Source organism: Strigops habroptila, chromosome 19, assembly GCF_004027225.2.
Source record: "Strigops habroptila isolate Jane chromosome 19, bStrHab1.2.pri, whole genome shotgun sequence".
NCBI lineage: Eukaryota > Metazoa > Chordata > Aves > Psittaciformes > Psittacidae > Strigops > Strigops habroptila.
The window spans coordinates 1,904,297-1,918,655 of NC_044295.2; the positions used below are offsets into that span (position 1 = coordinate 1,904,297).

At 58.3% G+C, this 14,359-nt stretch overlaps 1 protein-coding gene across 4 annotated transcripts in view; it reads right to left on the reverse strand.

The window, feature by feature from the left end:
* Positions 1–180: 180 nt before the first annotated feature.
* The window catches only part of CAVIN1 (caveolae associated protein 1), an 18,109-nt gene continuing 3,930 nt past the window's right edge, over positions 181–14,359 (reverse strand). For all 4 annotated transcript variants that reach the window (XM_030508347.1, XM_030508345.1, XM_032920349.1 and 1 more), the window contains one exon: positions 181–2,361. In XM_030508347.1, the coding sequence (XP_030364207.1) occupies positions 1,696–2,361 (666 nt within the window). In that variant the 3' untranslated portion in view covers positions 181–1,695. The remainder of the gene's footprint in view (positions 2,362–14,359) is intronic.

Sequence of the window (14,359 nt, forward strand, 5' to 3'; positions counted from 1 at the left end):
ACGGCCGTGCGGGAAACCCAGCTGAGTTCCGGGCAGCGCCGTGACGTCACCGCGCGGCCCGCCGCCGCCGCCACCGCCTCTTAAAGGGGCAGCGCCGACCCCTGGCGGCTGCCGAGACCCGACGGCGCGGCCCCGGGTCCCCCCGCCCCGCGCCGGTGCCACGGAGAGGCCGCACGCGGGTGGTTTAGAAAAGAGACTTTATTAGTCGCGCTCTGGCCGGGACGCAGCCGCGGGAGCGTCGGGGCTCGTCCGGCCGCTCCCGCCCGGCCCGGGGAGGGGGGGAACCTGCGAGGAAACGGCCCTGGGGGGCCCGGAACTGCCGCCCCGCGGGCACGGCCGGTGCTCGGGGGCTGCCCGCAACCGCCCCCCGGCTCCTTCTCGGGAACAGCGGCTGCGGCCGCGCTGCCCTGGGGCGGCTTTACCCGGGCACCGGGTCAAGCACCGGGGCCGGGCCGGGCCGGGCGCACCGGACGATAAGCGGGATATAACTCTTAGAGGAGAAGCGGGTTTATCTATTGGGTTACGCTGGCTCCGGGGGAAGCGACCGCGCACCCGGGAAGGGTCGAGCCCGGCGAGCAGCCGGGGATGGGCACGACCGGGGCCCTCCCGAGCCCCCCGCCGGGATCGGCCTCCCCGGGCACAGCCGCTCCTTAGGGCCGGGTGTGAGCCGGGGCCGTGCCCGCGGCTGCGCTGGCGCTGCCTTGTGCAGGGTGAAGCGGCAGAAAGCGGAGAGAAGCGAGGACGCGGCGGGAGCCTGGGCCGTGCCGGGACCCCCGCGGGAAGCGGGTGCTCGGAAACGCTCAAGGTCCGGGGCTGGCCGGTGTCGGGGCCGCTCTGTGACAGTCACAAGCCTCACACGCCATCAGCGCATCCCGAATCCCGCTGGAACCACGTCGCAGCCGGCGGTGGCCGCTCCGGCGCTGCTGCTGCCGCCCCTGCGGGCGTCGAGGGACCGGATCCGGCACCACCTCCGTGGCGCCCCCTGCACCCGTCGCGGCTCTGGCAGCCGGATCCGTATAGCGGGCAGGGGAGGGGGCAGCCCCGGGGCTGCGATGGCCCCAACACCGAGGGAAGGAGCATTGGGCCCGGCTGTGTGGTGCCACACGGGCACCCACGGCTGTCCCCGCTGCACGTCGCAGAGGCCTGGGGAGGGCAGAGTGGGTCAGGGCTGTGTGGTGGCCACGCAGGGCTCTGCCTGTCAGCAGGACTCCTGCACGCTGGGTGCAGCGCAGCTCCTCGGCCCCCTCGGGTGCTGGGAGCCTGTGGGACAGCCGCCGGGGGGGTACGGGCAGGATGCTGTCTTGACACCAGGTCTTGGCTTCTGGAGGACGCTTGAGCTTTCCAGGTGTACAGCCCTTATCTTGGTTTTAGCACTGTCCAGCTGGGCCGGGTCCCCGTCACTCAAAGCCCGTCTTCAGGCCTGGTGCTAAAGGCTTTCTGCGGCAGGAATGGTCTCCAAAGGGTGATTGGACAGTGTAAGAAAAAAAGAGTCCCGTGTTCCTAACGTTTGTGTGCTAAAACTAAAACAGAAACTACACCTCGTCCAAGCAGGCAGGGGATCGGCGTCGGCGCGGCGGGGTAGTAAAGATGCATCGTGTACACTTGCCCTGGGGCACCAGGGGCAGAGCGAGCTCCGAATGTGAGTGAATACGTGTTCAGCCGCCGTCCACAACCCTTCCGCGCTGCAGCCCCCTCCTACTCGCTGTCGCTCTTGTCCACCAGAACCGCGTCCGACTCCTCCGTGATCTCCAGCAGCGTGTGCGTCTCGGGGCTCTCCCCGCGCAGCAGATCCGAGTTCTCTCCCTCCTCTCCACCTACCTCCACCAGCTCCGTGGCTTTCACTTCCACCTCGCCCTCTCTTATCTTCTTGACATGGAAAGTGAAGGGTGGCACTTTGTAGACGGCTGTCTTGGACCTGGCGTAGATGGTGTGGTCCGGGGTGAAAGACTTCCTCAGCTTGTCCCGAGAGGTCTTCATCTTCTCTCTCCTTTCATTAGTCACAATCTTGGTGCCCAGTTTGTTCATCCTCTTCTCCAGGTTGTGGCGGGTCTTCTCCAGGTTGTGGCGGGTCTTCTCCAGGTTTTCCTTGGTCTTTAGCTTAGTTTTCTCCATCTTCTCCTTCGAGAATGCCTTCTTAAAGTCATCCACTCTCTTCATGCCGCTCCTTTTGATGCGCTCTGCCCGGGACTCTTCAATAATCTCTTCAATCTCCACCTCTTCATCTGAGGAGAGCTGGATGTGGTCCTCCTCCGCATGGTCCTCACCCACAGGCCCCTCTTCACCCTCACCTTCCTTCTCCAGCTTTTCGCCCTCCTTTAGAGACTTGCTGATGCTCAGTTTGGACGGGAGCTTCACTTCATCCTGCAAGACACAGAGCGGAGCCAGTGAGACACAGACACACAGACAGACACAGGCAGCCTCCCCAGGCTCAGAGCCACCCGCAGGTGACATCGGGCCTGGGCTCATCCTCCCTGCCTGCCCCTGGTGGGTTACTGTTGGGAGGCTCTGCCCTACCCGCAGCAGCCCAGGGCTCTGCTGTAGTTAAGCTCAGGATAACGGCGCTCTCATTCCAGGCTGGTTCCAAACGCGTCGTGACTCCAGAGGCGCCAGCACTGAACCTGCAGCCTTTTCCCTTCACGCTGTGCCCCTCCCACAGCCCCGGCCCCTCCAGTTCCACCTTCACCAGACCTGGCCATGGCTCCCGGCCCCAGGAATGCTCCTGTCGCATCCTGCTGCGGAGGGAGCAGGGAACCCTCCGGTGCCCCTTTGCCCCCCAGGGCCCCCCCAGGGCCCCTCCTGCCCCCAGCCCGCGGTGTTCCAGCGGGTGTCTCCTCTTGGCAGGGCCCTGCCCGGGCTCGGCGGCGCCGGGCTCGGCGCTGCGCTGGGCTGCAGATGGCAGCACAGGCCGGAGCCGGGATCTGGCCACGCTGTACACCCCGTCTGTGCAGCCCGGCCTGTGCTCAGACCTGCCCAAGGCCTGCAGGATCCAGACGTGGGGCTGGGACATCCCTTGGGAATGCAGCAGGCGACCCTGGTTTTCCCATTTCTCCGCTGGGAGTAAGTTAGGGAGTTTGTCCAAGCCTGTGTCCGAAGACAGCAGAAACGCAGCCCTGACCTGCGGGCTGCAAGGTTACGCTGCCTCTGCTCGGCACGGGGTGAATTCATTCAGCTTCTCCGCTCTCCCGGGTCAGCCAAGTTTGTGATCCCAGTGGCGGAGGACAAGCGTGTGCCCGGGAGAGGGGCACAGGTCTGGAGCGGGATTGGTTTTCATCCGAGCAGCACATAGTGTGCATCCCTGCGCTGAATCACCTCGTGTCCCAGCCAGGCTGGAAATAGCCCATCACTGCACGGAGCGCCGCAGCTGCGGCTCCCAGCGCTGCTGCCCAAGCGGCTTCAACCTCCGGGGCCGGGTGGGAGAGGTTGGAGCTGCCAGAAACCAGCCCCAGCCCAGCGGCAGCGCAGGGAGCAGGCAGGCACAGAGCGGAGCTGTGCAATCCCGGGCAGCAGGACGGCCGGATCCGCGCCATTCCCAGCCCCGCGCAGGCAGGAGCTGAACAGAGCAAGGACGGGGCAGCCTGGTCCAACAGTGGCGGGAGCAGCGCCCAGTGAAACCACGGGGCAGACCTTGGGGCACCCGAGTGTCGTGCTTGCACAGCAGTACCCACTGCTCTGCCCTTCTCTGGCCCCGCTCCAGCACCTCCATGTCTCTCCTACTTGTAGTGAAGGGCCCAGAACCGAGCCCAGGATTCAAGGTGCGGCCTCACCAGTGCCCAGCGCAGGAGGAAGATGTCAAGAGCCAGGACACTCGTGATGGTCAGAGCACCAAAGCAGGCGCCGGGGCCCAGCCGGGGCCGGCAGGGACACTGTGCTTGCGCACTGCTCGGGCTGGCCAAGGTCACCACCACGCTGCGGCGGTGGCCTCAGCCCCTGCGCAGAGCCGGGGCAGGACACGGGGTGCTCGGCTCCTCCTGCCCTCACACTGACACGAGCTGATTGAATACGTGACTCCAGCACAGCTCCCCTGGGGAAATCCAGATGCTTCCAGCTGTGTCTCCTTCCTCCCCACGCTCAGGACAGCGCTGTTCCTCGGGCAAGCTGCAGTTCTGAAGCGCGAGGGCACGTGGGGAGACCTTTGCGAGCAGTGACAGCTCAGCTCCATGGCGTGGGGCTCGGGGGGTGACACGGGCTGCAGCGTCGTGGTCCAAAGGCAGAGTGTGCAGAGCAGGGGGTCAGAGCACAGAGCTGCGCGGGGCAAAGCTCTGCACCCTCCGCACCCCAGCTCAGGTCCCGGCTGCTTTCTGGGGATGGAGGTGAAGTGGCCACATGTGTTTTCTTCATTCGCTCTGCTGCTTGAGCAGAAAACAATGGCCACGTTCTCCCGAGGGCCAGGTCGGCCCCGACCGAACGCTGGCGCTGGGCGGGCAGGATCCTGTTCTCCACAACAACACCTGCTGGAGCAATCCCAGCGAGTCGCGGGGACCCAGCCCCGCCAGCCCAGAACATCAGGAACTCCGGCCGCTTCCTTCCCTCTGAGTCAACACAATGAGCCAGAACAAAGGCATCCCCCTCTCCCTGGCACCACCGGCCCTGGACACGGGCCATATCCTGCAAACTCAGATACTTATCGGCCCCTTGTTAGCTCCAGAAGATGTGTCTGCAGAAGGAAACGCCACCTCAGAACCTCCATGCCTGCCACAGAGATAACACCGGTCCTTGTGTTACAGCAGCAAATCCACCTTCTGCCCAAATGGGGCTTTATGGGCTGCCCCAGCAACACACCACCCAGCTCAGCACCATCCTGTAGATCTTTCCTTGCAGCCACGACGACGTGGCCGGCAGCAGCTCCTGGTACACGGGGCAGGGGGACACTGTGGCTCTCTGCAGTCCCTGCCACTGCGCCCAGGACCAGCAGTTTGGTCCCAGCTCCACAGGCTGCAGCATGGACAGACCCACACTCACTGCCCCCCAGGCAGCCGCTCGCTGCTGAGCATCCCTCACATGCAGCTCCCCAATGCCACCAATGCCACTGAGGGTTTCCTCCTCCTCCTCCCTGCCCGGAGCCTGCAGACCCAGCACTGCCTGGGGGGAACGATGGGACCTGGCTGCAACAATGAAGAACCATCCTGGGTCTGCGGGTGGCTGCTACACAGATCCCTGCTGTGGGCAAGGCACCGCGGTCTGAACGCTCTGTTTCACTCGTGACTCACCCACAGGAGCCACGTTTTGCACACCAGGCGTTCCAACTGCTCTATTTTTACTGGGAAAATATTGACGCTTGAAGTGGGCGAATCCCAAATCCTGGCTCTTGGCATCGCTGCCTGTTGGGGTGCTCAAACCCGGGCTCCCAGCAGCAGACGTGAACCAGGTCTGTGCCCGGATGGCTCCCAGGGCGTAAACAAGATTTCTCAGAGGGTTTTCCACCAGCAGAAGGAAAACCTCTCCCCGAGCTCAGGCAGAGTGTGCCTGCAGCAGGATGGGCACCACGTGTGTGTGTGTGCTGGGCTGAGCCCGCTGCCATCCCCTGCCTTCACACAAAGGCTCTCCCTGCCTTTCACCCACCCCCAGTGTGAAACCATCACCCACCCCGGCCCGTTTCGCTGTGCTGCCCCTCGGCACAGGCCTCCCTGGGGACACGCTTCCCTTTGGGAAGCTCCCTCCAGCTGGCAGAGCCGATGGGATGGCACCCTGTGCCTTGTGGGCACCCGGCGGGGCCCCGGCGCCTGGAGCCGGGCTGGCAACAGATGGGTGCTGGGCTGCTCCTCCTGCTCCTGTGCGATGTGCCTGCTCCGCTGAGCCTTGTTTTCCAGGCGAGTTCCCGTGCGGTGAGTCACGGCCACCCCATGGACACAGACACGTTGCTACAACACATGTAAACACTTCCCCTGCCTTATAAAAGGCCACCGAGACCCGAAGCGGAGCTGCCTCCCCAGCCCTGCACAGCTCTCCAGAACCACCAGCAAACCTGGGGAGCGTTCCCAAAGGGCCAGGAGGGCTCCGGGATTGCTCTGAGTGGGTAAAGAACAGCCCCAGGACTCCCAGGCACCCCAGGCTCTGGCTGGAAGGTTTAATGGAAGGGTTTTACACATGCACAGAGCACATCTGCAGGTCGCTCTGTTCCGTTCCTGTCACACACGCAGCAGCACAGACGGTTCAGGCCGGTTCACATGCAGCTGTAACATGCAGGACGTGCCCTGCTCACATCCCCGGGCTCTGCTATGACCAAACAGGGCTGATCCCAGCTGCTGGTGGGTGAACTGGAGCTTCTGCACCCACCCAGGGGATGTGGAGGGGGGATTGAGAGCCGCTGGGCAGGGGACAGGCTGCCAGGGCAGAGCGAGCCTGCCAGAGAGGGAAAAGCCCATTGCCATGAGAACTGTTTGCTCTGCATCCTTAGAGGATGCTTTTCCACCCCTGCCATGGGAAGCAGGATGCACAGGGAAGAGGAGAGCTGCGCATGTAATTGCCGTGGAGATTGTCACTGCTACCAGACTCTCGCTGTGTAACAAACCCTGCCTTCTTTAGAAGGAGAAGTTCCCCTGGCAGCTTCCCCAGACAGCCCGGATCCTGGGATGAGTTCGCCTTCGCCTGGCTCTGGGATGGTCCTGCCCATGGAGCCCTGTCCCTGGACCGCCGTGCCTGCTCCCACCACCCGAAGCGTGGGCCGCTGGAGCCGGGTGTTGCTCCAGCCGGCACACGATAAGACGAAAGCCTTAACAGGGCCCTGTGCCGTTACCAGCAGCTCTTGTGCTGCGAGATAAGTGTTAGATAAACAGCAGTGGAAGCCACCACCTAGTGAACAGCACTGGGGGCTGGTGGTGCTGAGCAGGAACGGGTCCTGCAGTCAGTGCCTGCCTGAGACAACAGGAGCTTTACACACTCTGCCTGACTTTATCTGCTTAAAACAACTTCAAACCATTCCACAAACAGAAGCTAAACCTTACAAGAAGCCTGAGGAGGTTTGATCAGCTCTGTATGTCAGAGGGAGAAACCGAGGCTCAGAAAACAGGTCGGATTTGCCCAGTCACAGCACACAGCAGCAGGGCCAACTGCTCCTGGCTACCAGCCCTTCATGCAAGCGCACACAGCAATTCCTGCCTCCCAGGGAGCAGCGGTGAGTGCGTGACAGCTCCCGGGATGCCTGAGAGCAAACCCCAGCTCCAGCAGCGCTGGGAGGGCAGCAGCAAGCGCGTTAGGCGGCAGCGCAGGCGTTCCTGCCAGCTGGAAGCTCAGCCCCGCAGGCTGAAGGCCGCAGCAGCCACAAGCAGAGAGGCAAAGAGCTGGAATCAGCAGCTTTCAGAGCTTCAGGAGAGGTTCAAAGTCATCTTCAGGGGGTTCTCCTGCTGAGGCCCTAAACTGCTGCCTCCTGGCATGTCTTCTGCTGATGTGGGCCATGGCACCCTTCCTGCAGCCGGCTCACAGGGCAGTCCCTGGCGAAGGCTCAGAGCGCACAGGCTGGGTCTTCTCAGGCTAAGATGAGGAAAAGGGCGTTTCAATGCCCGCAGAAAGGAAGCACAATGGAAAAACTTACCTGTCCCTGCTGGGAATCTCATCCGGAACGTCGCCAACAAAGGCATCCGGCTTAGCATGAGAACAGGCACAGAGAAAAGGCACAGGGGGGTGTTTTAGTAAAGGGAGAAGCCAGGCAGCAAAATCTGACAGAAAAGACAGCAAAGATTTATCGGAGGGAAGAGCGTCCCTCCCTGACCTACAGCAGGGCCTGGGAGATGCAGAATCCCTCCTATGGCTTCAGGCCCGTTACCCTGAGCGCTGCCATAGGGCCAGATTCTGCTCTCTCCTCATAAACCCTGCGTTATTCATTCCAGAACCCCAGCACTGGGTTTGTCAGCACACAGACCATACCCGGCCCCAGCACCGGGCAGTACCCAGCAGCTCACAGACATCTGTACCCAGGAACAACGGGCATGGCCTCGACTCCTGCGTCCCAAAGGTTGGGCAGATTTTATCTCCAATAAAATGAGAAGCCTCCAGTCCTTAGAGGGAAGACTGAACCCTGCAGTCCCCAAAGAATACTGCGGAGACAAAGGGAAAGATCCAAAACATGAGGGGGAAGAGCAAAGTCGGTTGGAATTAGGTAAATGTTAAAGGGAGATGCTAGTTTGTTCTCAAGCAGTATCTCCTTGACTAGCACAAGTCCCTCAGCCCTCGCTAAGGTTGTATTGTGCAACCTCCTTGGCACCTTCTTCTAGCAGGCACATCCAGTGACGCTGTGTCCTGGGAGTGGGTGCTGAGAGGCTGCAGTAGGTGGGACAGGGAGCAGCTCAGCACCAGCACTGCAGCTCCTTCAGACCTGATGGTGCAAAGAGAGGAGCGGCAGGGGAGAGGAGGAGTGCTTGGAGAAGTGTTGTTTCAGCCACCAGTGAGTCAGGAGAAAGGCAGGGCTGAAGGAAACAGAGGAGTAAATAGATGCGGAGTGAAAAAGTTGGGGTTTTTTCCCTTCTGACAGCAAAGAAGGGTTTGATCCTGTTACCGGGCTGTTTGTACAACTGGCTTTGCTCTCAGAGCTGCTCCTCCCAGATAAACCTGTCTCCAGGATGGAGTTTGCACTACAAATGATCTGCAGATGGATCCGTGCTGATGCTGACACTTGCGTCCTCACATAAAGCTACAGACTAAACATCCTGAGACCTTTTACCCTAAATATTTGATTTTCCCTCACTGACACTGAGCATCTTTGTTTCTGGTCTTTGTCTTGTGTTGCAGCTGGACACCAGAGCCGTGATTCTTCAGGTACCTTGTAACTTGCAGAAGATCTTGCAGAATCCAGAGAACAACGTGATTCCAGGCAGGGTAAAAGAGGGTGTAAGCAATGTGCCAACAAGCTTCTGAGTCACTGCCATGCTCTATGTGGGTCACAGACACATCACACACATCAGAGAGGAGACCGCATCGTTCTCCGCTCATTCCGTAGGGAGGGAGAGCTCGGGGGAGCAGCCAGGTGCAGGAAGAGCCCGATGCTTCCCATCCTGAGCCCCGGCTGTTCTGGATGATCCTGGCTGTTAGTTGGAGCGCGGTTGCTCACTCTCCTGCCAGCACAAACCATGTGCCTTGGCTGGAGCTGGGACAGGGTGAGAGCACGGGCAGTGCTGCCCTGGGAGTGATGCTGGAGGACAACTACAGAGCATTCCCATACCCATAAACCGGGGCAAATGGGGATAACAAAGAGGAGCAGCACCTCCCGTGACACTCACACCCTTCCCGTGCTCTGCAGCACCTACAGCACGAAGCAGATTTACCATCTACCACTCAAATTCGCAGCCAGGGCACACTGGAGAGGGATGGGGCTGTGTCTAAGCACTAAATGGCTTCTGGAATGCTTTGTTTCTAATCCCAGACACTTAGATCCACTGCTGACAGGCACAGGGGAGGCCTGAGAGAGGGATACATGATCAGAAGGAATATTACCTCTGGTTTGATTTTCCTGAGCCATTAATACACCTTGGAGACAATTTCCTGCTGCACAGCTCAGTGTGTACCTATAATGCTGAAAGGATTTCAGCAAAGCACAGGCCTGGCACTAACTGCTTATGAATAATACCTGAGCAATGAAATATTAATGCAGTTGCTGCCAGGCTGCAACAGAGAAATCCATGCTCCAGAGCGGGGTGGTTTTGGTCGGAAGACTATAACCTGCACTAAGGAAAACCCTGGCAGTGGGAGCTCTTACATCCTGACACTGGTTTAAGGCTCAGAGTCCTGTGAATTATTATCTTGAGACTCTTGTAGCGACGTGCAGAGTGTGAAGGATCCTTTCCCCATGTTAACATGGTGCCCCCCCCAAGGGATGGAGAACAGCCTCCCCCAGTGCTGTCCCTCAGACTGTAGCTGACGTCTCCATTCATTCTGGAAGGCTGTTGCCCAGGCTCCGCCGAGCGCAGGGCACGGCCCCACGCTGCCTGCTCCTGGGCCCTGCAGCACACACGGGCGCTGCCGAAGCCTCTGCTGCCACCGGCCTCGAGCCGCGGGCGGTTCGGAGGCTGCAGCGCCCTGGTGGCACTCCCTGCCCTCCCTGCCCCTGCTTCTCATCACTCGTGTTCTTCTCCACGTGTTATTTCGAGGAGCACAGATCCAAACCGAGGCAGTTCAGGCCCGGCTGCCGAGGCTGCGGCATTCGGGTGTGGGTTTGAATTCCCCCTCCTCCCCACCACCCACAGCCTCGCTGCTCCCGTCCGTATAAGGCCCCCTCAAGGCACAAAAGCCAAACTGTGCTATTTATACCCCCAGCCCTACCTACCCTCCGCATTGTGAGCCTGAGGTTCACGTTCCAGCTGCTCCCGTACCCACCCGGCCCTTCCCGGAGGAGCTCCGTGTCCCGCCAGGCTCCGGGTGGCCACTGGCATCCCCTGTAGAGCCACGGGAGCCCCGACCCAACAGCGTGGAGCAGCCCTGGCCACAGGCTGCTCCTTCCAACCACCACCACCCAGCACAGACCCGCCTCGAGCCCGGGGCCCACACGAGCCTCCAAATAAAGGGCTTCAGGAATTCCCTCCTGGATGTGTGTGGGGAGTGCTGCGAGCGTCCGGCTGCCTGTAAGAAATCCAGGCCTTTGGCATCTGCTGGAATACGTTGAATTGTCGGGAAGTGTTTGGAGGAAAACTGCCGTGCTCAGGCGAGAGCTGCCACGTGCCGTTGTGCAGCTGAGGGTGGCACGTGGCTGGCTTTAGGGCAGCAGCTTTTAGCTGGGACATCTGTTATTTCATCGTGAGCTGCAGCAACCAGCCCCCAAGTCTTGTCTCCTAAAACCAGGGGATTTGGGATGAGGTCATAGAATCATAGAATGGTTTGGGTTGGAAAGGACCTTAAGATCATCCAGTTCCAACCCCCTGCCGTGGGCAGGGATGTCTCATGCTAGACCGTGTCACCCAAGGCTCTGTCCAACCTGGCCTTGAACACTGCCAGGGATGGGGCAGCCACAGCTTCTCTGGGCACCCTGTGCCAGCGCCTCAGCACCCTCACAGGGAAGAGCTTCTGCCTTAGATCTAACCTGAACTTCCCCTGTTACAGTTTGAACCCATCACCCCTTGTCCCATCACTCCAGTCCCTGATGAAGGTCCCTCTCCAGCATCCTTGCAGCCCCCTTCAGACACTGGAAGCTGCTCTGAGGTCTCCACGCAGCTTCTCTTCTCCAGCCTGAACAGCCCCAATGTTCTCAGCCTGTCTCCATACGGGAACTGCTCCAGCCCCTGCTCATCCTCGTGGCCTCCTCTGGACTTGCTCCAGTTTGTTTTTATTAGCAGCCACTCTCAACACGTTTGCTGTGTCCTGATTTCCCTGGAGGCCGGGAGCCTGGGACAGACACACAAAGGAAGCACTGGGGCTGCTACCGCCTGCACGCAGCCATCTGACAGCAGATGCCTGAGGAGGCCGAGTTCTGGGCACGGAAAGAGGACAAAAAGTCTGCCAAAAAGTCTGTCCCCTTTGCTTTTGGTAGGCAAGTCTTCCACACAGAAAGATGGGACCGTGGGAGGGGGGTGGCTTTTTCAAAGGTAATTCTCCAGAACTGACCTAATTCCCGATGTTCCATCGATACAGAAACTCTTCCCTCGGCAGGAATCAGAGCAGCTCCTGGCAAAATCAGGTACCAGGGTATGGGAGAGGGAGCAAGGGAGCAGCACAGCATCAATGACACTACACCCCATAGAGCATGCCAACTGTTTGACTTGCCTGGAAACAGCCCCTCCTGGGTTTAGGTAATATTTGATGTCTCTTCAGATGATTTGTTCTCCAAAAAGCCCAATAAATCTTTGCACTTTTAGCCATAGCAACTGGAAGTGCAATTGCAGGGGCAAGTTAATCACAGCTTCCCAAAGGCAGCTTGTTCTGAGTTAGAAAGTAGTAAGAAGTTGCTCACCACCACAGAACGAGTTACATTACAGCAAAGTCCCCAACACAACCCTTGGTAGGTGGGTCTTGAGAAGGGAAACACTGAATTAGGAAAGGGTTATTGTGTGATTTTAGGTTTGGTTTAAACAACAGACACAGAACATGGAGAATTTTCCTCATTTAACCCCCCCAGGGTGGAGCCTGTCACAGTTTGGGGTTTATAGACTCTTGCTACAGCTTTTTTAACATCATGATTATTAACACTGAAGCACAGAAGGACATTAGGACACGAGGTGGGAATCAACAGCAACAAACAGCGTTGCTCAGTGCTGGTGAAGCAGCTGAACATCAGCCTCTCGAACGTACACACAAGCCCAGCACATCTTTCTGCAGAGTTTTATTGTTATCTGCTTTGCACAGTCCCAGGTGAAGCGTCCCTCGTGTGACTGCTGTGCCTGGAATTGAATCCCTGACAGCGCTGGAATATTCAGGCAAAGGCTCCAGGACACAGAGCGGTGACCTGCTGCTCTGCACATCCGCTCTGTGCTTCCCACTGCCCGCCCGTGCCAGGGATCTGTGCAGAGTGACAGCTCCAGAACCACAGCGAGACACAGACTGCAGCCCCCCCGGCCCTCCCAGCACACAACCAAGCACAACAAACCCCCCAAAGCCAAAACAAAATGCCCCAGATCCCCCCTAATGTTTAACAACAAAACTTCCGAGATCCCCCTCATGGTTAATAACTTCTTTGGAATAAAAGGTCCCCCCAAAGAAGAGAACCTCCTGTACAGGACAGAGTAGTTTTCCTTACACCAAGCCACACAATTCCAGCTTCTGAACACTGAAAATGATACGATGATGTTTTTATGACATTTACCTACAGAGTAAGGCAACTCTTAAACAACCCTGTTCTGCAGGAGAACTAATCACGACAGTGGCTCTGAGACACACTGTACGTTGGTATCATTTAGAAACCTTCTCTGTTGACCAAAACTACATTTCCATCGTATGCAGGGACGAGCAGCACTGCTGAGGGCTGCAAAACCATCCCCTTTCTTGGGGGGGTGCCTGCGCCCAGGCCTGGCCACCCCCTTCTGTTGCACGGCTCTGCCCTGTGCAGCACCACGATCCAGAGCAGCGTTTGGTACTCAGGCACATTCATCTTGTTATTGCCTATTTCTTTCCAGTGTTCAAACATCAAAAGTCCATCTCAGAGCTTGTTGTCCAGATTAAGCACCACATGAAGAGATAATCCAAGAGTTTCTCCCCCAAGAGAGACCTTCATTTGCCTGAACAGTGCCCGCCACAGGCCCGCATGCCGCCGCCACAGCTTGGGTCCCTCCGAATGGGATCCTCACCCCCTGTGGCCAGGCCTGCCCCAGCTTCCCGCAGAGGTGGGGCACTGCCATAGGGAGCAAGAGGCTCCATTTCACATGAAGCAAACCTGGGGAATTTCTCACTTGGGCTCTGTGGCCTCACAGTCAAATCACACTCAATTCCCTGCTGGGAAATTGCTCCAAATTACAAATGACTCCTTTTCACTCCCTAATAGCTCCATGATTCACAGGATCCCTGTAGTCCCTTGTCAACTGAGGCACTCAGAGGCTGTTCTGGCACCATTTCCTCCAGAAGCAGGATTGCTTTTTTCGATTCAAAGAGAAACTCTACTCAATATTCCCAAGCAACAGCAAAGCCAAAGGAGCAGCTCCCAGAGGCCCCAGGAGCTTGCCAACTTCCTACCTATTTCCGTAACCCTCCCGGAATGCTCTGTTTAAACAACTCCTCTCGCTCTTCCCATTTTGCATTGTCTGTTGCTTCTGCAGGACATTTAGAGTTCTGTTTGCTTTCTCCATGGGTAGAATGAGCCCTCCCCAAAAGCCTGATACAAATAACTTGTAATAAATCTCTATCTCTCCTGGTTAAGTTGCTGCGTGGTTGGAGCAGGCTTGAGCATTGCAGCCTTTCAGGCATGATAAAACTACAAATGCTTAAGCTCTGAATCAGAGTTACGCAGGCCCCTGGACTTGGTAGATTCCTGAGCCTATTATGCTCAGCTCTCCCTCCAAGCCCTGTGATAGGAAACATTCCCCCTTTATTCCCCCCTTTTTTCTTCTCTCTCTTCCCATGATCAGCACTTGATGCTTCTTGCTTTGTCCCTGGCGCTGCCTGTTATCAACCCAGAGGCTCCTAACTGAATCATTAACTATTTCACCCACTTCTCTTCCATGGCCCAAGATAAGAGTTTGCTCTGATAAGGAAGACTAACCCCAGCCAGGAACTGACAGGAACATTCTCCTCCCTTTCTTCTTAACATTAAAGGAAAAACCCAACACTTGGCACAGGGGGGAACATGAAACAAACCAAAGCTCTTCCCGACACCAGAAAGCTCGAATATTCAACGCTCCCAGGTTGCAGGAAAAAGAATGTGGGAATCTGGACAACACAAGGGCAGAGCAAGCACTGGAGCTCAAGGAGCTGCTCTGCTTTCCCTCCAGTGTCCCTGCCTGTCCTAGGCAGT